The 23,895-nt window shown below is 38.7% G+C and overlaps 1 protein-coding gene across 5 annotated transcripts in view; it reads left to right on the forward strand.

Moving 5' to 3' along the window:
* Positions 1–4,363: 4,363 nt before the first annotated feature.
* GBP5 (guanylate binding protein 5) overlaps positions 4,364–23,895 on the forward strand; it is a 75,431-nt gene continuing 55,899 nt past the window's right edge. For 2 of the 5 annotated variants that reach the window (XM_063697182.1, XM_063697191.1), the window contains exons 1-12: positions 4,364–4,735; positions 5,964–6,252; positions 7,841–7,948; positions 9,128–9,336; positions 9,843–9,970; positions 11,175–11,284; positions 11,548–11,744; positions 12,108–12,350; positions 13,729–14,009; positions 14,748–14,960; positions 15,911–16,013; positions 16,295–16,476. In XM_063697182.1, coding sequence (XP_063553252.1) covers positions 9,147–9,336; positions 9,843–9,970; positions 11,175–11,284; positions 11,548–11,744; positions 12,108–12,350; positions 13,729–14,009; positions 14,748–14,960; positions 15,911–16,013; positions 16,295–16,476 — 1,647 coding nt within the window. In that variant the 5' untranslated portion in view covers positions 4,364–4,735; positions 5,964–6,252; positions 7,841–7,948; positions 9,128–9,146. Of the gene's footprint in view, positions 4,736–5,114; positions 6,253–7,840; positions 7,949–9,127; positions 9,337–9,842; positions 9,971–11,174; positions 11,285–11,547; positions 11,745–12,107; positions 12,351–13,728; positions 14,010–14,747; positions 14,961–15,910; positions 16,014–16,294; positions 16,477–17,875; positions 18,108–23,895 lie in introns of those variants that run through there. The other 3 variants (XM_063697188.1, XM_063697186.1, XM_055351818.2) reach the window with 3 other exon arrangements.

The following is a 23,895-nucleotide window of genomic DNA, read 5'->3' on the forward strand; positions in this document are numbered from 1 at the left end:
TGATTTCATTACTATGCCAGTCAGAAACTCAGGTTAGGCTTGACTGGGTGACGCTTTAACTCCAAATGGTTCCAGCTGCAGATCCTGGGTATTTCGTTAACAGATGCACTGATTTTGTGGGCCGGGATGGCCTCACTCACGTGTCTGTGGCCTTGTTGACAATGGTTAGAGGCTTGAGCCCATTTGTGAATATCAACTATAGTGCTTACATTTGGTCTTGTCTCTTCAGCATGACAGTCTTAGGGTAGTTGGACTTCTTACATGGCAGATTAGGGACCCCAAGGAACATTCATAGCTTATTATTTTCTTTTTCCATGGCTTTTTCAGGCAATTAACAAATGTCAGCTGACTCTAACATCCTTATAATTACCAAAGACCCATATACCGTTTAAAGGCCCACAGCCTAACCCAACACTTCATTTTCCACTTGCGTCTCATTCCAGTTCACCTACATGTAAGGAGTTACCATCTTTCCACTTATTACTGCCAGTATAGACTTTATGGATCTTTGGCCAATTAGTGATTCACTCTAAAATTCCAACCCTGTGGAATTGCGTGCCAGGATCTCCATTACCATCTGTCTTATTCTATGTTCTCCCAAATTCAGAGCCTGAGAGAAAGGCCTGGCTAAAAAGAGTTTTCTTTAGAAAAATGACCCTAAAAGAAAATATAAAGAAACAGGAGAGAGGATCAGGGAAGTAAAACAGGAAAGGAGGATAGGCCAATGAAATAATGTTATTGATTTGGTCACCACTGTGGGTCACCGCTATTCCATTTCACCACTGTTCTCTAAAACATGTTATGAGAGGCACGTCAGAATGGAACACACAGAAAACAAGAAAGAAAGGCATTTCCTCATTGGCTTCTATCATGCATGATAACTTTCTCACAGTTCTGTGTTGTACATGAAAAGGTGTTGAGCAAGTACTTGCTGGAATACTAGCTGCAGAAGCATCGAAAATATGAAGCACCAACCCAGTGATGCCTGTGCAAAGCTGCTGAAATGGTGATGTCAGCAGAGGATGTAGTAAGATATGAGGCCAGTGGAATTTTGAAAGTGTATACAAGAAGTTTTCAACATACCTGAGAACATAACTCCAGGCATAAAATTATCTGTTCTAATTCCAGTGTTTGGGTTTTCCTACTTTTTTGTCTGAAAATATCTTTACTTTTAGTTTTAATACTAATTAATTTTTACAATAGTTAGAATTTTAGTTGGATTAGTTTTTGTTTATTTTTATTCATAAAAATTTTATTGGTATAGATTTAGGGAGTACAAAGGCAGATTTCTTACATGCCTGTATTCTATAGCAGTGGAATCTTGGCTTTTACTGTATCCATCACCCATATAGTGAACATTGTACCTAACAGGTAACTTTTCAACCCTCTCCCCACTTCTACCTACCCATCTTCTGTAGTCTCCAATGTCTATTATTTATAGAAACCAAATTGAAATACATTGCTGCTGCAGCTAGGGATGGCCCCCAAAAATATTGTTGTGAAATGTTCTTTGTGGACAGATTTTAAACAGTTAACAGGTAAGCAATTTTGTGTAAAGGAAGAAGTGGCCTGAAGTAAGGCTATATACAGAATCTTGAGCAGTGGAGAATGGTTTATATAGTTGGCCTTGGCACAATTGTAGGATCAGAAATAAACAGGTCTGTAGGTAAATCTATAGGAATGAGTGCATAAAGTGTGTGGATCTTTATGTCTTAAGTCAATGTCAACCAGAGCATATAGGTTTTAGAGAGACACTGAACAAACCAGGTGGCTAAAATGACTTATCCAGTAGATTTGAGCCAGGCTTTATCCTCAGCTACCTAGTGTTTGCACAGAACAGATACGGTAGCAGGGATGAAATCTTTGCATGGACCCATCAACCTGGGCTTCCTCTCACCAAGGCCAATCTCACTACACGTTAAATATTGGCTCAAAGACAACAAAAATTGACACTGAGCCTTCAGTATAATACCACCCTTCAAGAAGACCAACCAGACCACTAGATGTCAAGGTGATCAAATCAGTCCTTTTGCACCTTGGAGGAGTCCGTGATTTTTTTTTTTTACTGAAATTGACATAAATCCTGGGTATGGATATTCCCCTGTTGAGAGTGGTTCAGCCAGCAACTATTCGAGGACTTGCAGTGTCTGTTTAAATGTCATGAAATCCTACTAAACATCCACTTAGAGAAAGTTTTGAAAGTTTTACTTTACAATAAAGAGGCACAACAATGCGAATGTAACCATGGAATCCACTAGTCCTTATACATCATCGAAAAGCTGCCAGCCTAACAAAACTGGAATGGCCAGTAGAGACCATTGTGGGGTTGGGGACTGTCATTCAATATGCAGTATATAATTGGATAACTAAAGGATATTATATGCTAGCTGGAATATATGAGCCTGGGAACCAAAGCGTTAAAAGTAGGAGTATTCTCCGTTGAATTATTTGTGAATTTGTGATCCATTGTCTAGTCTGCTGGACTAGAGGGCCAGTTCTCAGGGTGAAGTTAAGCAGTTTTTCTACCAGGGGTCATAGTAAAGTTCTACTAAATCTGAAACTATAGCTGCCACCTGGTCATTTTATGAATTTCATGTTTGTAGACAAGCCAGCAGGCAATTAAAAGGATTGATCTACTGGCAAGCTTAAATGATTATGGTTTCTGTGAGGAAATAGTACATAATGGAAGCAGGGAGGAGTATAGCTGGCACTCAGGATTCCCTGGGATACTCTTGGTGCTTGCATGGCCTGTTAAGATGCACTGGAAGTAACTACAGCCTTATTAAAGCACAGAAATAGGTCTTCTGGTTTCTCAGAAATGAAGAAATGTTTCTCTCCACTGAGAAGGCAACCTAGACAAGGAGAACTCCTGATCAAGTATGAGCAAAACCTATAATGGGTAATAGAGGAGAAGATCTTGAATATCAGTTATGATCACAAAATCAGTTGCAGCAAAGAGGACTATAGCTTAGACTTTCCTATTGTGTGTGTGTGTGTATATATATATATTTAAACTAACGACCAGCCACAAAATTGAAGAAGCCATTAAGGAAAGGTTGATCTTTGCATAAGATAGGGGCAATATGGATGGGATACCCACAACATCTGTGAAGGCCATCTCCCTTTATCACTCACCCTTGCACATTCCAATGGCATCTCACTGCAAACATCAGAGATCCTTCATCTAAGGATTTTTTTCTCAGCCCACACGTGGGCCAGGTCAGGAGTGCAAGGGGGTTATGCTTTCAGGACCAGTCTTTATCCAGAAATGAAAGGAAGTTGGAAGAAAAGTACCCCAGGTTTCTAACCCACCCAAGAGGGAAATTGGAGGCAGATTTTACATTGTTTCCTAGAGTTACCTGAGGAGATCTAACTCCTGGTTCCCACAACAAAACCTGCTAGATACGTTCCCAGTCACTGGCTTCATTCCGTTCCAGTTTTCACTTTCCCACTGTTCTACCCCGTTTCTTATGAGCACCTTCCAAATAAATATCCCTTGCTCACAAATCCTTGTCTAGGAACTAAAGCTCCAAAAATACAGCCTAACAGCCACTCTGTTCATTGTAAAATAAAGATAGAAAAAAAATTGTCTTGTAGGATTGAAATCAGGATGAGATATTTAGTGTCCAGATCTTAGAATCCATTTATTAAAAAGGGACAGTAATAATGATGATGATTATGATGATTCACTCAGCAAACACAAAAGGACTACAATAAAGTGCTTGGGTTTCAGTCTTAAGATCCATTTATTAGTAGCTCTGTGATTTTGGGCAAGTTACTAAATCTCCCTGTGTCCTAGCTTTTGTAAAATTGGAAGAAAGCATTTGTTGGGAGAATTAAAATAGAATAATCCACACAAAGTAGTGAAACCTGTCCAGGGCATTACAAATGTCTAATAAATAATATCCTTGTTATCATTCATCATGTACTAAGTGCCAAAAACTTTGTCCTTGCCTGTGAGTTAAAGGTCTCAGCTACTGAACCTACTGCGAAAGTAATAAACTTAGTCCTGTGTGAGCAGCTCTAACATTTCACAACAATAGACCTCAAAAATCATATGAGCTCTTCCCCTGGCCTACTCCCAAACTGGAGATGAATGTCAACATATTTCAAGCTAGGTTTGAAATACCACATACTTTGAACAACTGTGAAAGATCTCAAATTTCTCTTCTAGTAACAACAACGGAAGCAGGGAGGAGTATGGCTGGCACTCAAAGGATTCTCTGCAGTTTCTAGGAAACATGCAGTTTCCAAGAAGTCAGGTCAAATACATCCAGCCTATCTACACTAGGCAACAGTTGGGCAATTCCCTTTGTCATCTGGCTTAGTCACTGAATTTCCTTTTTGGTTTCTATTTCCTATAGAGAACTTTCAAAAATCCCCCTTTCTGTTATTCCATATTTTGTATTCAAATTGTCTCCTTTTTTGAGCAGGGAAAACGGGGTGGGAAGAACAAAACCCCCAGGACTGAGTGAAGAAAAAGTAAATGAGAAATCACCACAGTGAAAGTAAAAGACGAGAGTTCAAACTCAGCAAGTTCTCATCGAAGCAGCTTTCTTTTTTCTTTTTTTTCTTTCTTTTTTTTTTTTTGAGACAGAGTCTTGCTCTGTCGCCCAGGCTGAAGTGCAGTGGCGCAGTCTCGGCTCACTGCAAGCTCTGCCTCCCAGGTTCAAGCCATTCTCCTGCCTCAGCCTCCAGAGTAGCTGGGACCACAGGCGCCCGCCACCATGCCCAGGTAATTTTTTGTATATTTTTAGTAGAGACGGGGTTTCATCGTGTTAGCCAGGATGGTCTAGATCTCCTGACCTCGTCATCCACCCTCCTCGGCCTCCCAACATGCTGGGATTACAGGCGTGAGCCACTGTGCCCAGTCCCTCATGGAAGCAGTTTTCTTACTAGCTCTAAAATACCTCTTCTCCCGATTTTATAATCAAGGTAATGAGAGGTGACGGCGTGCTGGCAGCCCTTGCAGCCCTCCCTCGCTCTCGGTGCCTCCTCTGCCTGGGCACCCACTCTGGCGGCACTTGAGGAGCCCTTCAGCCCTCCGCTGCACTGTGGGAGCTGCTTCCTGGGCTGGCCGAGGCCGGAGCTGGCTCCCTCAGCTTGCCGGGAGGTGTGGAGGGAGAGGCAGGGGTGGGAACTGGGGCTGCGCCCGGTGCTTGAGGGCCAGCGCGAGTTCTGGGTGGGCTTGGGCTCTGCAGGACCTGCACTTGGAGCAGCCCCAGGCAGTGAGGGGCTTAGCACCTGGGCCAGCAGCTGCTGTGCTCCACTTCTTGCAGGGCCTTAGCTGCCTCCAGGTGGGGCAGGGCTGGGGACCTGCAGCCTGCCATGCCTGAGCCTCCTCCCCTCTCCCCCTCCCCACCTCACCCCGCCATGGGCTTCTGCACTGCCTGAGCCTCCCCGAGGAGTGCCGACCGCTGCTCCACAGCACCCTGTCCCATCCATGGCCCAAGGACTGAGGAGTGCCAGTGCATGGAGCAGGACTGGCAGGCAACTCCACCTGCCACCCGGTGCAAGATCCACTGGGTGAGGCCAGCTGGGCTCCTGAGTCTAGTGGGAACTTGGAGAATCTTTATGTCTAGCTAAGGGATTGTAAATACACCAATCAGCACTCTGTATCTATTTAATCTGGTGGGGACTTGGAGAATCTTTATGTCTAGCTAAGGGATTGTAAATGCACCAATCAGCACTCTGTATCTACCTTAAGGTTTGTAAATGCACCAATCAGCACTCTGTATCTAGCTCAAGGTTTGTAAATAGGCCAATCCACACTCTGTATCTAGCTAATCTAGTGGGGACGTGAAGAACTTTTGCGTCCAGCTCAGGGATTGTAAACGCACCAATCAGCACCCTGTCAAAACAGACCAATCAGCTCTCTGTAAAATGCACCAATCAGCAGGATGTGGGTGGGGCCAGATAAGAGAAGTAGCCAGCAGTGACAACTCACTGGGGTCACCCTCCAGGCTGTGGAACGTTTGCTCTTTCACTCTTTGCAATAAATCTTGCTGCTGCTCACTCTTTGGGTCCACACTGCCTTTATGAGCTGTAACACTCACCGCGAAGGTCTGCAGCTTCACTCCTGAGCCAGCCAGACCACGAACCCACCAGAAGGAAGAAACTCCAAACACATCCGAACATCAGAAGGAGCAAACTCCTGACACGCCACCTTTAAAAACCGTGACACTCACCGCTAGGATCCGCGGCTTTATTCTTGAAGTCAGTGAGACCAAGAACCCACCAATTCCGGACACGGTAAGACTGGGGCAAGAGGTGGAAGAGATTTGCAAGATTCAGTTGGTTTTAGAAACATTCTACAAAGGATAGGATGCAGCTTATCCTGATATGGTATATCAGACCTCAGTAAAGAATAAATTGTATTCTTATTAGACAGGCAGCAGAATTCATTAAGTACCAGCTGTGTCTGCCTCCTGCTGAATTAGACATCAATGTGTGTGGTGACTAAACTAAGTTTGAAATGCCTTCAAATTATTTTTCGTCCTTTGCAATTTTATGACTTATTCAGGTTCATAATTTCCACTTAAGTTACCTTCGTCCTTCATAAAATCTGATTAAACTGACTCGAACTTCAGCATGAAAGTTTCAAGAACTATGATAGTTATTATTTTCATGAGAAAGAACAATGAATATGATGCAATGTGGGTAGCTTGCAAACATTAAGGACAAGAAAAAAATGTTGAAACCCAGAAGTTTCATGAAAACAGTAATGTATTTTTAGTCATAGTCTTGTACTTTGTTTGAAAGTAGATTTCTTCCTTTAGCAATAGCCCTGACTTAATTCATGTTGGTTTCTTGGCATCTACTCACTTAACTAACCCCTTTTGTGTTGGGTTCTGCTTCTACTACTCTATTGCCTTTACTATTATGAATCACCTAATTTAACAGTTGCCCAACTGGACCCCTCAATACTGTCTGGCAACTGTTCACTCGTTGAAATTCTCTCCTTTGAATTTCTTACCATGACACATACTTCAAGCATTTTGTACTAGTTTGATTTCCATTTATATCCTTAATAAGAGCCTTTTCCTTTTCCTTGAAATTCAAACCAGAAACTATGCAAAATAAGCAAAAGCAAACAATAACAACTACATATACAAATGCAGGCGCAAAACCCAAACTAGAATCATATGGCTGAAAACAGATGTTTTCTTTCAGAAATCCTTCCACTACCACTTCTGAGCATTTTCTCTTAGTATTTTTTTTGGGCATTTTCCTTCCTTGAACGTTTTAAAATCTCCTGCAGCTCGCTCTTTCTCTTTCATAAGCCAGCAGTTATACTGATGTTAATAAATAGTTGTTTATTTACTTTTACTTTTTTAGAAAACAAGCTGAAAGAATTCAGTGAAATGCCAGAGAGATACAGATAGCCAGTTGTAGGGCTGGGGTTGGAAATCAAGTCTAATTTAAGGCAAGGGAAAAATGTGCATTTTGTGTGTGTATTTTGAACCATTCTTGCATTGTTTTTATTTGCAAAGGTTATAGGGCTCAAGCAGTTAGGGAGAATGCATCCCAGAACACTAAGTTATGAATAACAGAGCAACAGTTATGTTTGTGGCTTGAACACATTAAATCTGCAATAATGTTTTAGAAATTTGGCTTTACTAAAAGCATTAAAGATGCTATCCAGATGACATTAGGGGACAACATGTAAAATACTATTATTAATATAGCTATACAATGCTATTGTCATTCATAAGAAAGTCTGAACACTCAAGACACATTCATTCCCTCTCCCATTAGTGACATCATCCCAAAGCATAAGGTCTTGTAAGCTCTCAATATCTGCTTATAGATTTGGCTTATGTATCTTTTGTTTTTCTAGCTAATTGTTGTAGATCATCACTTCAAGGTGCCCATATCTTTCTAGTGGACAAATTATTCTGGCCTCCGCTGCATACAAATCAGGCAACCAGAATTCTACAAATATAAGGTACTAATATTACATTGAAAGTAGATTAGAATGAGAAGAGATCTGCCATTTGAGTCACTAAATTTATTGCAGAATTGCCTCTTTCTGGGTCAGGCTTGCACTAGGCATTTCCTGACTCCCATGTCCTAGTGCTACACCATTTGAAAATGGATATCCTATTTTCTGCTGCCAAGCAGTTTCTGTTTTAATTTATGTCAACATAATGATTTCCAGGGCATTAGCTATGAGGAAGCAGGGAGAATGGGTCTTCCTAATTGTAAAATGACAGTTTTTGAAATTTGCTAGTAAAGAGATGGAGAATCCAAACCTTTTCGTTGTAAGATTTTAGTGAAAGAACTCGTCAAGCGGATAGTGAAGTTTTAGCTTCTTTAGTAAATAACCACCTTTAAAATGGAAGAAAACTATCCTTTATGATAAGGCAAAGTAGGAAAGCATATTTTTATGGCATTTGCTTTTTCTCATATAGCTCAAAAAATTTTTTTAACCAGAGACTCTTTAGGTTATAGGGATTGATGCTCAGAAGTTAGAAAAAAATAGGTTAAGTATTATTAAAGGAAGTTGTTTTACTCATTCAGTCAATCATAAAATAATCATGCTTTGAAGTTTTGGTTTAATAAAGCACATTAGTAACTATGTAAAAAATTTCAAGTATATCACTAAGAAGCAAACAACTATGATTTGTTAGATAATGCTGCATAATGACTTGGTAGTATTTAATGTAATGCAGTTTGACTGGACATAGATCTAACTGAAAAAAATGAAGTTGACACAAAGTAAAAGGAACAGTGTAATCTATTAATAAAGAACATCATAAAGAATTAATATAGGAACCCAGGGAGGTAAAAACTAAAAAAATAACTAAGCCAAAAACCAATGGAATAAGAGTTAGATTCAAACTAGTAGGTTAGACGCAGGAAATGGATTTTCGTATGCCTATCAAATATTTAAGAACCAGTAGAATGGCCTATAGTAGACATATAAAGGGCCTAGGACTTATTTTTATTTTAAAATAAAGTCTCTCTATTTTATAGGACTCTTTTTATTTTAAAACATTTTTTTTCCAGAAACTTAGGCAATGCTGGGGAGTAGTATGTCCCCAGGTTCAGTAAGCAAAATGACTTCCTTTGCTTATTAAACAAACACTAGAAATTCCAGCCTATCCCATCTGTTCCCTTGCAGGCAAAGTAACATCCTAGACATGGCTTTAGAGATCCACATGTCAGACCCCATGTGCCTCATCGAGAACTTTAATGAGCAGCTGAAGGTTAATCAGGAAGCTTTGGAGATCCTGTCTGCCATTACGCAACCTGTAGTTGTGGTAGCGATTGTGGGCCTCTATCGCACTGGCAAATCCTACCTGATGAACAAGCTGGCTGGGAAGAACAAGGGTGAGTGGTACCAGCAAAGCTCTGCCAAACCCTTCTGTCCATTCACACAGTCACCATCCAGTATGAGGAAGCAAGGAGAGAGTAAGACATGAGGATGAATATTAAAAGCCAATGTTTAGGCTACAGCTGGTCTTTTTATCTTTTGGAAGATGAAGACCAGTTCTCTGTTCCTGACATATCACCTCTTTTTTTTTTCTGCCTTGATTTCTTCTTGTAAAATGTATAATATATTCTCCTTGTAAGGCGTAAGACATCAATGAAGTAATTCCCGTATACATAATTATAAACTAGCAACATCTTAGTAGCATAATTTTTTTTAATATCAAAGTTCCAACCTATGGTATTTGATATTGTTTTTCCATTTCTGCATCATCATTCAAATCAATACTGGTTGTACATTCTGCTGTCTCCTCATCTTGCTTTCCTTAAACTCTAGCTGAATGATCAAGCAAATCCCCAATTTCCAGAGTTTCTCTTCTATTACAACCTCTCACTCCCCCTGACAGGCTTCTCTGTTGCATCTACGGTGCAGTCTCACACCAAGGGAATTTGGATATGGTGTGTGCCCCATCCCAACTGGCCAAATCACACATTAGTTCTGCTTGACACCGAGGGCCTGGGAGATGTAGAGAAGGTAAGGAAGGATTCCTTTTTTTAACCTCCTAATCTCTGAACTCTCTTTTCACAGGGAGATTTTGGGTTTATTTTTCTAAATTTGTAGTTCCACTTGACCAATGTATATCCCCCATTGTTTTCCTTTGTATTTTTAATATTCAGAGTTTGGAAGCCTGACGTGAGAAAATACATTTATAAGCCAGAATCAGTATTAGAAGAGCAGTGTTGATGTTGAGCTAGGCAATTAACGCAAATGCATAAACATGATGCATATGAAATCACTGTTACAAGCCTGATCCTGTAGATTATACTAGTTAATAGTGGGTTCTGTTCTTAAATGAACTTGTGTTCCAATCAGAGCTCTAGCACTTGTAGCTTTCTGACTTTGATAAGAGAAGTAAGTCTCTCCAAATGTTTTATTTTTTCTTTGGTCTTTCTTATTCAACTCACTACTTAAAAACAGTAGATACATGGGCCTTTCCTAGTTATATGCTGGTAAGTACTTAACAACCAGATCAAGGACAAAATAACAAAAACAAAAACAACCATGATTTGTAGCACTTGACTATATTTTCTGAATACTCCCATCATAATTGATTTCAAGCTACAAAGTTAATTCACTAAACTCAGACTTGGGAAGACATGCACACAATTTGCTGTCATGAGTTGGTATGAGTTGGCTCCAGCACACAACTGGATCTTTCTCTTGAACTTCCATTGTTTTTTTTCTGTGTGTGTGTTTTTTGTCTTTGTTTTTGATTTGCCAGGACTTAAAGATGACAAGCCACAATTTGAGCCTCAGTTTCCTTACCTACAAAATGGAGATAGTAACTATAAACCCATCTCACAGCACTATTTTTTAGAATTCGATAAGATCATTAATGTGAACTGCATTATTGATACTGGTTATTCAATAAAATAGGTATATGTACTGGGTATATAGGCCAATTTTGTTTTATGTGCTGGAAAATGTTGGTTTTAAGTACTCTGATCACCCCACTAATTTTAACTATCCGTTTTGCAAATATGTAGAGGGACTGGTGAGTTAATAAGATATGGATAAGTATAAAATTATCAGTGTTAACAAGAGAACTATTCAAAGTTAATATTTCTAACAATCTTTTTCTTTTGTCTTGTTAAACATTTATGACAAGAGCCTATTTTTAAATATTGCTCATCTGGGAATCCCATGAGACATGACTTAAATTTGGTCTGACTTCTAGGCTGACAACAAGAATGATATCCAGATCTTTGCACTGGCACTCTTACTGAGCAGCACCTTTGTGTACAATACTGTGAACAAAATTGATCAGGGTGCTATCGACCTACTGCAGTATCCTTTTGTGGTATAGGGTGGCACCAAAGTCCGACAGAACTCGTCTATTTACCAGCTGCGTGTCTGTGAGACCTTGTGAATCACAAAAATGGAAACGTGATAAACATTAAAAGTACAAAGAAAGGAGCCCTTATATTTACTGATAAAATGATGATTTGGTTAAGACTCATAGGGGAAAATAAAGGTTTGGGGGAAAATGGAATTAAGTAGGGGTTTAGATGCGGTCCTATTTCTGCCAGTTTTCTTTAACTGCATCTCAGCAATGTGACAGAACTGACAGATCTGCTCAAGGCAAGAAACTCATCCGACCTTGACAGGGTTGAAGATCCTGCTGACTCTGCGAGCTTCTTCCCAGACTTAGTGTGGACTCTGAGAGATTTCTGCTTAGGCCTGGAAATAGATGGGCAACTTGTCACACCAGAAGAATACCTGGAGAATTCCCTAAAGCCAAAGCAAGGTAACAGGGACTTCAGTTTTAGAAAGATTTTTAAAAAAGTAATCTAAGAAATTATCTCTTTAGTTTAGGTGGTTAAATTTATGGTTTTCTATATATATTCACCCAGCTCTCCTAAAAAATAAATAATAAATATTTTTGTTTATAATGAACAAGTAGATTCAATATTAAATTGCATTTTTCCTCGTTCTTAGAACAAATTTTCTTTTTTACTTTCCCTGATTAGTTACCATTTTGCTTTTTACTTAGGGTTTATGAAGATATATTAATCTAAGTGACATCAGGTGGAAGGACATTTATTCGAGGTAAATAAATGAAAATGAATGCAAAGTCTATGCTAAATAAATCCCATTTTTTATTCTCCAGGTAGTGATCAAAGGGTTCAAAATTTCAGTTTGCCCCGTCTGTGTATACAGAAGTTCTTTCCAAAAAAGAAATGCTTTATCTTTGACTTACCTGCTCACCAAAAAAAGCTTGCACAACTTGAAACACTGCCTGATGATGAGCTAGAGCCTGAATTTGTGCAACAAGTGACAGAATTCTGTTCCTACATCTTTAGCCATTCTATGACCAAGACTCTTCCAGGTGGCATCGTGGTCAATGGATCTCGTGAGTATTATTTTTAGGATTTTCCTTCAATTTAATGTAAACTATAAGGGACACTTTTTATAAGATTATCCTTGCATTGTCAATGTTGACAAATGCATAGGCAATTGCTACTGTGAAAATCATATATATCATATTTATTAAGTTTCAGTGGGTATCACATATTACTAAGTATGTGTAGTAATACCTTTAAAGTTACATAAAATAGGAACAAAACCTGAAGATAAGATAAAATTAAAGATCTGTTGAACTGGATTAATCCACATGGGCTGGCAGCATTTGTTCAACAAATACATTGGATTTTTATTATGTGTCACAGTATTTGATAGGCACAAGATGAACAAGACATACATGTTCCCTGTATAAGTGAAACTTGGTTGATAACAAACTTTAAACAAAGGCCCAAATTGTCTAAAACCCTAAATGAAATCTAAGCAGACTTTTGGGCCTACTTTTTCTTAAGAACTCTGTGTAAATAATTGCTACATTATAGAAGGAAGTTGACTGGAAACAAAAGTGTGCAAATGACAAGGACGTAAAACAGGAAAGTTCAAACAAACATTAAGAGAAACCTGTTTTAAATTGCTTACTTGGCACTTTTTTTTTTTTTTTTTTTTTGAGGTGGAGTCTCCCTCTGTTGCCCAGGCTGGAGTGCAGTGGCGTGATCTTGGCTCACTGCAAGCTCCGCCTCCTGGGTTCTCACCATTTTCCTGCCTCAGCCTCCTGAGTAGCTGGGACTACAGGCACCCGCCACCACACCTGGCTAATTTTTTGTATTTTTAGTAGAGGTGGGGTTTCACCGTGTTAGCCAAGATGGTCTCGATCTCCTCACCTCGTGATCCGACTGCCTCGGCCTCCCAAACTTTGCACTTTTTTAGAGGAGGGTAGCTCTCATACTAGCTTAACTATACTAAAGTGAAATAGTAAAAGGAATTCTGTATCCTAGAACTTAAAGTATAATAAATATATATATATAAATAAAAAGAAAAAGGAATTCTGAAGAGAACAGAAAGCTGAGGGAAAAAGGGAAGATTGAAGAGATAGAAGCCTATAGCATTGTAGTCAAATGAATATGTTTGACTTTTATATGATCATCTTCTCATTTCTCCATCAGAGAAGGATGAACTGTAGACTATCACAAACACCTTGAAATTTCCTCTATTTTCTTATTTGAACACAGTTTCCTTTCCCAAAGAATGAAAAACTTGGCTTCCTGTTAGCACAGTTTCCCAAATAAACTTATTTGGGCCACTTGACTACTGTCCATAATGCTAAACAATTTCAGGCAATGCAACTATTAAATGTACATTCTCAGAAATTACTATATCGATCATGTGTTCTTCCTTTGCAAATAATATAAACGTTTCTTTCTTCCATGAAGGTCTAAAGAACCTGGTGCTGACCTATGTCAATGCCATCAGCAGTGGGGATCTGCCTTGCATAGAGAATGCAGTCCTGGCCTTGGCTCAGAGAGAGAACTCAGCTGCAGTGCAAAAGGCCATTGCCCACTATGACCAGCAAATGGGCCAGAAAGTGCAGCTGCCCATGGAAACCCTCCAGGAGCTGCTGGACCTGCATAGGGCCAGTGAGAGGGAGGCCATTGAAGTCTTCATGAAAAACTCTTTCAAGGATGTAGACCAAAGTTTCCAGAAAGAATTGGAGGTGATATTTTTGTTTCTAGTTCATGGGGATTAAGGTCAAGAAGACAAAGTATTGCTTTGAATGATAAAATAGGACTTAGCTAAGAAAAAAAATACTAGATTGGAAAATAATAATATATAGCCATGATACCACTTTTATTCTGAAAACAAATGAGCAAACATGTAATTACTCTGGACCTTGTAGATTCTGAAGTTTTCCCATATGCATACATTTACCATGTTATACCCATGAACTGAATTTTAATTAATTTTGTCTTTGGCCAATTGCATTTGCAAAGTATTAAATTTTCTTTTTTATTAATCAAGCATATAGAATTACCAGTTTAATCCACTAAAATATGATGTATCCAGGATTAATAGAATAAGTTGGTATCATTCCAGCCAACTATTCTGCTTCGAACTTTATCACTGGAAATCCCGAGTAAAACACTGAAATACTGGAAGGAATGTTGTAAACTAGTAGGCTGCATTTAAAATTAAAGCATGAAGCTAGAGGTCTGTGGCATGAAGATTACACCTATAGCAGAAATAACAAGAGATTCAAACCCAAAAGTAAATGTCATTTTTCTATAGAGTATCATCCTTGGAATTTTTCCAGGTTTGGTGGGAAGGATATAGTCTTGCTTATATGTGTCTTGCTCTAAGTTTGTAGAAAAAAAATAGATTCTTTTTCAGAATTATTTCCAGAAATACTGAAGTATTGCTAACATCTTTTCCATGGGTTTTTGTCTCTTTGAAGACTCTACTAGATGCAAAACAGAATGACATTTGTAAACGGAACTCAGAAGCATCCTCGGATCATTGCTCGGCTTTACTTAAGGATATTTTTGGTCCTCTAGAAGAAGCAGTGAAGCAGGGAATTTATTCTAAGCCAGGAGGCCATAATCTCTTCATTCAGAAAACAGAAGAACTGAAGGCAAAGTACTATCAGGAGCCTCGGAAAGGAATACAGGTATCCCTAGTTCTACCTATTGTGGAGAATTGCTGAGGGACCTCTTTGTAAAACCAGTGAGAACAGGAAAATTGCCATGTATACAGGCACACAGATGAGGTTTACATCTCTGTCTAGTAGTAATCCTTTTCTTGAATAAGCATTTATGGAAAAACAATGTGCCTGGTGTTGGTGTTCCTCGCACAGAATTTATATCTAATGGTAGCAGTGGGGTTAAATTGAACCATCACCATAATCACCAGACTTGCTTTGTGACCATCAACATTCATTGCAACAAAGAGGCCTTTTTGGTTACATTGGACAGAATGCCAATACTTGAAACGAACCTAAGAAACACCAGTAATTCATTGGCTTACACAAACTAAAAGCAAAAGATTTTAATTTAGTTTCAAGTATAGATGCATTCAGAATTTTAAACAATATTATCCCTTTTCCTCCTCCTTTCTGTCATTTTTCTGTTTCATTTTCCTGACTATTGGCTTCATTTCCAGGCAGGCTCACCCCACATGACAATAAAGGTGACACCAACAGGTCCAAGCTTAACTAGTCCTTACTGCCCTCAGTCTCAGGGGAAAGAGAGCATCTTTTCCCCAGCATATATCTGTCATTCAAACACAAAAGCATCATCAATTTTCATACTCTTTGCAGTATTTTTCTCCCTGTGAACAAGTCCTTTGCATCTAGTGGACTTGCATGCTCTGACTGACCATGGAGTCATGGCCAAACTTGTGACAGGAGCAGGTGTTCCACAAGCCTCTCCAGTCTCAATTGGCAGTTCCACCAAGTGCAGGGTGGAAGCCTGTATAGGCTCCACCTCTCCTATGGAGCCTCTCCTATGGCAAGCCTCTCCTATGAGGAATAGATGCTGCTGGAAGGAACAAAACAAAGATGTTTACAACATTCCTAATCACCATTTCCTGCTTCTAACTGCATGTTTTCCGGGTTGCTAGGCTGAAGAAGTTCTGCAGAAATATTTAAAGTCCAAGGAGTCTGTGAGTCATGCAATATTACAGACTGACCAGGCTCTCACAGAGGAGGAAAAAAAGAAGAAAGGTGAGAAGAAAGTGGAAATTATGCAAGATAGAAAAAAATCTATAAATTTTAAATAAATTTGGCCTGGCCCTCATGGGATGTTAAACTAGAGCAAGAATGGCGAAGATGCTTCTTAGCTCCTCAAGCATATCTGACTGGCATGATCCTGTACTGTGGTTACCTGGAAGGGAAAAACAACCCCTGGGAATTTTATCCAGGAAGTTGGAACAATCACAAACAAAAGTGGGAGGCAGAAGGAAGAGGCACATTAATCCTAGAGAAGTTTATCTTTTTCTCCTCAGAGGCACAAGTGAAAGCAGAAGCTGCAAAGGCTGAAGCGCAAAGGTTGGCGGCGATTCGAAGGCAGAACGAGCAAATGATGCAGGAGAGGGAGAGACTCCATCAGGAACAAGTGAGACAAATGGAGATAGCCAAACAAAATTGGCTGGCAGAGCAACAGAAAATGCAGGAACAACAGATGCAGGTATTCATCAATTGTTTCATCTCTCCCCTGCCTGTAACGATGAGAGTATGTAGCAGTGGCAAAGAGGGAGAGGCAGCAAGATCTTGTGGCTCTCAGCAAGGAGTCTGGAGCCAGAAAGCCTGGGTATGAATCCAAGCTCCACCTCTTAGTAAGTATATGGTTTAGGCAAGTTATCTATCACCTCTGTGCCTAATTTTCCTCTTGTGTAAAATGGACACAGTGATGATATCTATGTTATAGGGTTATTTTGATAATTAAATGAGTTAATATTTGTGTTTAAATGGTGCTCGATACAGAGTAAGCACTATATGTTGTTAAATAAAAACCAAGGCATTTCTGGGCTGCCGTAACTGGTCTTTCCTGTTGACTTGTTAATTGTCCTGGATGATCTTTTGCTTTGGTCATAGATACTTTGTTAATCTGATTTCATGTTACTGTGTCTATGCCCCTGTTCTTGCCTTGATCATCTCTGTTCTGAAGGCCTTTAATTTGCCAGTTTGTTTCATCCGGTCCTTTAGTTTTATTTACCAATCACTGTCAGTAGTTACCAAGCACTCTCCAGTAGTTATTATTTATCAGTCACTGTCATAGCACTTTACATGCATTATCTCATCTAATCCATTCACTGTAAAGCAGAACTACTGTGTCCTCATTTTTCAGATAAGTGGGGTTTCAAAGAGATAATCAATGCAAATATCACACAAGCCTAGCACATTAACAAAACTGCCTTCCAAATGAGTGGAATCTGCAGTGTTTTTGCTTCTGCAGACCTGGTGTAAAATTCCTATGTCAGCACCCTAATGAGACAAACGACATCCTAATTCTTCCCCTTGGCTTGCCAGTTTGTAGGTACTAGTTTTTCAGAAGTTACTCTAAAATATTTCTGATTGCAGCTCCTTCCTAAAGAGCAGTATGAGCAGCATGTGGTTATTTATGTCTTCACTCTTTTCTCCTACTTCTGTGGTGACCTGGAACAAATTCTCTTATCTAAAGATTGGACAGCCCACCTGATTCCGATGTCACTTAGATACACTGTTTTTGTATCAGCCTCTTCTCTTAGAAATATATCTGACAGTCTCCTGTGTGTGTATGAGAATTGAAGTCAAGATGTGACTAAGATTGCCCAAGGAGATTGTGTGGTTTAAGGGGGAAGGGAGCTTTGGTTTGGAATCCTAGGGACACCAATATTCCAGGGATGAGAAATGACCATTTCTGGAGCTAGAGAAAGACAAGGAGGGTGAATAATTACAGAAATAGGTTAGATGCACGTGAATGGAAGAGCGATATTCAGGAACTGTTTATTGCTACTGTAGATGAAAAGAAGTAAGGACAAGTGAGTGATTTAGGCAATCAGTAAGAAGCTTGATCTTACTTTCTATTTATCACTCTTTGGGAACAGGCTGCACAGCTCAGCACAACATTCCAAGCTCAAAGCAGAAGCCTTCTCAATGAGCTCCAGCACGCCCAGAGGACTGTTAATAACGATGATCCATGTGTTTTACTCTAAAGTGCTAAATATGGGAGTTTCCTTTTTTTACTCTTTGTCACTGATGACACAACAGAAAAGAAACTGTAGACCTTGGGACAATCAACATTTAAATAAACTTTATAATTATTTTTTCAAACTTTCATATAGAGTTATAAGATTATGATGCTGGTATCTGGTAAAATGTACATCCCAGTAGTCCAATAGTTTAAACGATTATTGCTTCCTCTAAAAGATTATAAATTGTATAAGGGACATTGTATCACTGCCTTCATTTGTGCGTGATATTGGGATGGTTTCATCAGGAGATGCTTTCCCTTGCATCTCAATGCCATCTGTCTAATTTCTCATAAGGGGATTATGTTACCTAGAGCAGGGCTTCCCATCCCTCAGGCCATAGACTAGCTCTGGTCTGTGGCCTTTTAGGAACCAGGCCACACAGCAGGAGGTGAGCAGCAGGTAAGTGAGCATTACAGCCAGAGCTCCACCTCCTGTCAGATCAGCAGTGACATTAGATTCTCACAGGAGTGGGAACCCTATTGTGAACTGTGCATGCAAAAGATCTAGGTTGTGTGATCCTTGTGGAACAATATAAACCAGAAACCAATAATGCCATCCCACCTCCAACCCCCGCCAACCCTCTGTGGAAAAATTACCTTCCACGAAACTGGTCCCTGATGCCAAATAGGTTGGGGGACCGCTGACCTAGAGGGAGTTATGCACATGGGCTTATAAGGTTAGCCAAGAGAAAGGACAAGAAGACCCAAAGTCTGGCAAGCAAATTTATTAACCTGCCGGGCTGCTCCACAGAAATCTGAGGAGGCAGCCACCGGGCTTATAGGCTAAGGGGTATAAGTAGGTCTGCAGGGGTTTTGTGTGTGTGTGCGAGGGTGTCGGTGGGGCAAGGTCATTTGTGGAGACTTTTCCTCCCAGTACGGCCACATCCTGCAGTTTGTCAGTTTTTGCCCCCGCCTGGCTCGGTACCAGGATGTGGTTTAGCTTAGGGGTGGTTATAGCGGCACCTAAGTTCTGGGAACTTGGGGTGGGGGCGACCTTTTGAAGAAAAATAAGCTGCAGGGCAGCTAGGGGAGGGGGCTTGTTATACTCCTCTGGGGGCAGGGTGTCCCTAACTGGGCTCAGTCGGAAGGAACTTGACCAAAGTCTGGGCTCAGTTGGGCATCACTCAGGCTAATGGTCATGTGCTGGATGCCATCAGAGGGAAGTACCAATGGTAAAGTGGAAACAATGTGCAGCTTTCAACCGGGTGGAGGCTGCTATTCTATGGACAGTGAGATGTTTCCTTGGCAGTGTCAATAGACAATCTGTGTAGAGAAATTCCAAGCTGGAAGCCAATAATGTTATAATAAAATAGAGATTCTTCAGAAGATGAAAGGAATTACCAGCATGGAAATTGTGTCATAGGCTTAACGGCTAAAGAAGAAGCCTTTTCTTTTCTGTTCACCCTCACCAAGAGCACAACTCAAATAGGGCATTTTATAACCTGAACACAATTTATATTGGACTTAATTATTATGTGTAATATGTTTATAATCCTTTAGATCTTATAAATATGTGGTATAAGGAATGCCATATAATGTGCCAAAAATCTGAGTGCATTTAATTTAATGCTTACTTACAGTGCTAAAGTTAAATGATCTTAATTCTTTGCAATTATATATGAAAAATGACTGATTTTTCTTAAAATATGTAACTTATATAAATATATCTGTTTGTACAGATTTTAACCATAAAAACATTTTTGGAAAACCATAAATCAGTTCCTTTGTTTGTATTTTTCTCAAAGTTAAAAGTCTATAGAGAAAGACTGAATTTCCCTAAGGAGATTAAGAATTGCTTTAAGACTAGAATTAAAACACACTTTATTACATCTTTTTATGTACTTTTTGTTACTTTGTTTTGTATATCTCCAGTAAAATTTTTTTTTGTTTAAATTATAGAAACATTACACAAAGCTCTGTTTTTCTCCCTTATAAGTACTTACTCATATAAGGAATTTTCCGCTTAGGTAATATGATAGGAGCTTGAATTTTTTTAGTCACCCAAAATATGACTTACTTATATACAGAAAAAAGCCGAAAAATTTTAGTGTCTGCTCTTTTTACTGTTCTTTGAAGAGCTTTAATATGAGGAATTTTTCATATCAGATAGGATGTGGTGCTACTCAGCAGTATTTCTAGATTTGAACTGAGGTTCAGAAGGTACCAGCATATTCAACTGAGCATTTGTCTAGCAATACCCTATAATTACCTTTTCAAGCTGTGCAATTTATAAAGAAAAAAATACATTTTATCATCCAAGGAAATGTTATCAGTAAAGAGAATAGCTCTATCTCCAAATTAAATATTGATATCTTTATTACCCATCTTAAAGAAATTTTTTAAAATCCTGAGACTCAGCAAAATTAAGTCATTTAAGGTTTCACACCTTGTTACTGTTAACCTAGACCATGTTACAAAGTAGTTGATTTCTAGTCTAATTTAATTTAACTTTTTCTATTATATCTCCCCCACCAAAAACCAGAGAGGCATGCTGCTTTCATTAGTGATCCACAGATATTCTTCCCCACCAGCTTCCCTGGATCCCACTCATCCCCAAATACTCTGATCTCATAGGTTAGAGATCTGTCACTGGGTGCAAAAGAACAAGAAAAGGCACTGTAAGGTAAACATTGATGATTTCTTGAAACTACCAGTAAGTAGCTTATATTTTCTGACTTTCTTTGTCTTACTGTTGTGAAATCAACTGATTTAGTTTTAAATGTAGTGAAAAGCAAAGCAATAGATTCTCTCCTAGAGCCTGCATTTGGAATGCAGCCTTGTTAACATCTTGATTTAAGCTTCACAGACTTCTGATTTCCAAAACTGTAAGATAATAAGCTTCTGTTGTTTTAAGCCACAAAATTAGTAATAATTTGTTATAGCAGCAATAGGAAACAAGTACAAAATCTTTATTAGTTAATACTATGAATAGTTATTCATACCAGCTAAGAGATATTTGGAATTTATTATGTATCACTTTATTATGGTCACTGTAGTAATTCACCTGTTGCTCATAAAAACCTTATAAACATTTAGTATTGTTTTATGGCAATTGTTATTTTAAACAATATTATCAATGTATGTTAGTGTTATCATTATTAAAGTTATTGTTAAAGCATTGAAATTAAATAAATTAAGGGCAGTACCACAGAAGGCCTTTTGAATTTAGACCCCACATTAATAACCATCTTGTGGTACTTTCTTATCTTGCTTAGTGATACGGTTTGGCTGTGTCCACTCAAATCTCATCTTGAATTATAGCTCCCATAATGCCCACGTGTTGTGGGAGGGACCAGGTGGGATGTAATCGAATCATGGGAGTGGGTTTTCCTGTGCTTTTTTCATGATAGTGAATAAGTCGCCTGAGATCTGATGGTTTCATAAAGGGCAATTCCCCTGCACATGCTCTCTTGCCTGACACCATGTAAGATGTGCCTTTGTTACTCTTTCACCTTCTGCTGTGGTTGTGAGGCCTCCCCACCCATGTGAAACTGCAAGTCCATTACATCTCTTTTCCTTTATAAATTACCCAGTCTTGAGTATTTCTTCATAGCAGTATGAAAATGGACTAATATACTTAAGAAAACATAGAAATACTGAATAATGTGTTAAAATTTAGAAGGAATTACTAAAATAATTGAAATCAAAAGCATAGCTTCAAAACAATGTATAAGAATTCAGCACAAAATAAGCAGGTAAAGAAATTTCTAAAATGAAGTAGAGAAAATATGGTAATGACTCTAGCGTATAAAGATCACCAACAGAATAGAAAGTCCAAAAAATAGACTTTATAGGAATAATACAGGATAAAGATAGACTTCTTAGTAGGTTGGGACTACTGGATGACCATATAGGAAAAGATCAAGTTGTAACCAGACCTCACACACAACACACTAAAATAAGAAAAAGGAACCACACCCAAATTGATAAAATATAAAATGAAAAACTATGAAAATGCATTTGAAGAAATCAAGGTTGTGTTCGTCATAAACCTGTAGAGGAGAGGGCCTTTCTAAATGTGACTCAAAACTCTTGAAATATCTCTTGACCCCATGTCTCACTCAGTTTCAACACAATCTTTGTTCCCTTTCAAAGCAATATTTTAGTTAGTTACATACCATTCTCTGTTTTTCAAAATTATTAAATGTGACACATACTGAAGAGTACAAAAAACATAAAACGTACAATATTCAATATAAATAAATTACAAAATGAACGCACAAGTAACAACCCAGGTACATACATTCACCATTACTAAAACTCTATAGGTGTATATGACAACTTCTGACAACCCTGCTAGAGCCAACTAATATCACAACTTTCACAACTATTTTCTAGGATTTTATTATAAACGTGAGCTCCTAAGTAATGTAATTTTGTTAGGCCTGTTTTCAAACTTTATTTAAATGGAATTACATTGTTTGTATTCTTTTATGCCTTGCTTCATTTGTTAATAAAATCTTTATAATATTCATCTAGTTCATTGTATGTAGTTGTAAGCTATATACTACTGTTTAAAGATAACAATTAATTCATTCTACTATTAATACATATCTGGATTTTCAGGTTTACCTTATGAAATGTTATTAAGGACATTCTTTTTTTTTTCTTTTTTTTTTTTATGAGATAGAGTCTCACTCTATCACCCAGGCTGGAGTGAAGTGGCATGATCTCGGCTCACGGCAACTTCTGCCTCCCAGGTTCAAGCGATTCTCATGCCTCAGCCTCCCAACTAGCTGGGACTACAGGCACACACCACTGTGCCTGGCTAATTTTTGCATTTTTAGTAGAGATAGCGTCTCACCATGTTGTACAGGCAGGTCTTGAACTCCTGGCCTCAGGTGATCCACCCACCTTGGCTCCCCAAAGTGCTGGGATTACAGGTATGAGCCACCGTGCCCAATCGGAACATTCTGGAACATATACACTTGTGCATGTAAATATAAAATTCCCTCTGTAACACTGAAGTCTTAGAGAATGGATATCCAGCTTTTCTTATTTATTAAATTTTTATTTTTAATTTTTGTGGGTACATAGTAGGAGTATATGTTTACAGGGTACATGAGATGCCTTGATACAGACATGCAGTGCATAATGATCAGATGGAGAAGGGGTATCTATCTACTCAAGCATTTACCATTTGTATTACAAGCAATCCAATTATACACTTCTAGTAATTTTAAGAAGTACAATTAAATTATTATTGACTATAATCTTCCCTTTGTGCTATTAAATATTAGGTCTCATTCATTCTTTCTAACTATATTTTTTGTACTCGTTAAACATCCTCACCTCACCCCTATCACCCTACCCCACTACACTTCCCAGACTCTGGTAGAGATCCTCTACTCTCTACGGTTATGAATTCAATTGGTTTGATTTTTAGATCCTGCAAATAAGTGAGAACATGCAATGTTTGTTTTAATATGCTTGGCTTATTTCACTTAACATAATGATCTCCAGTTCTATCCAAGTTGTTGCGGATGACAGGATCTCATTATTTTTATGGCTGAATAGCACTCCATTGTGTAAAAGTACCACATTTTCTTTATGCATTCATGTGTTGATGGATACTTGGCTTGCTTCCAAATCTTGGCTATTGTGAAAAGTGATGCAACAAACATGGGAGTGGGAATATCTCTTCGGTATACTGATTTCTTTCTTTTGGGTATATACGTAGCAGTGGGATTGCTGGATCATATAGTAGCTTAATTTTTAGTTTTCTGAGAACCCCAAACTGTTCTCCTTAGTGGTTGTATGAATTTACAATCCCACCAATAATGTACAAGGACTTCCTTTCCTCCACATCCTTGCCAGCATTTGTTACTGACTGTTTTTTGGACATAAGCCATTTTAACTGGGGTGAGATGATGT

The sequence above is a fragment of the Gorilla gorilla genome, chromosome 1 (genome assembly GCF_029281585.2).
Source record: "Gorilla gorilla gorilla isolate KB3781 chromosome 1, NHGRI_mGorGor1-v2.1_pri, whole genome shotgun sequence".
NCBI lineage: Eukaryota > Metazoa > Chordata > Mammalia > Primates > Hominidae > Gorilla > Gorilla gorilla.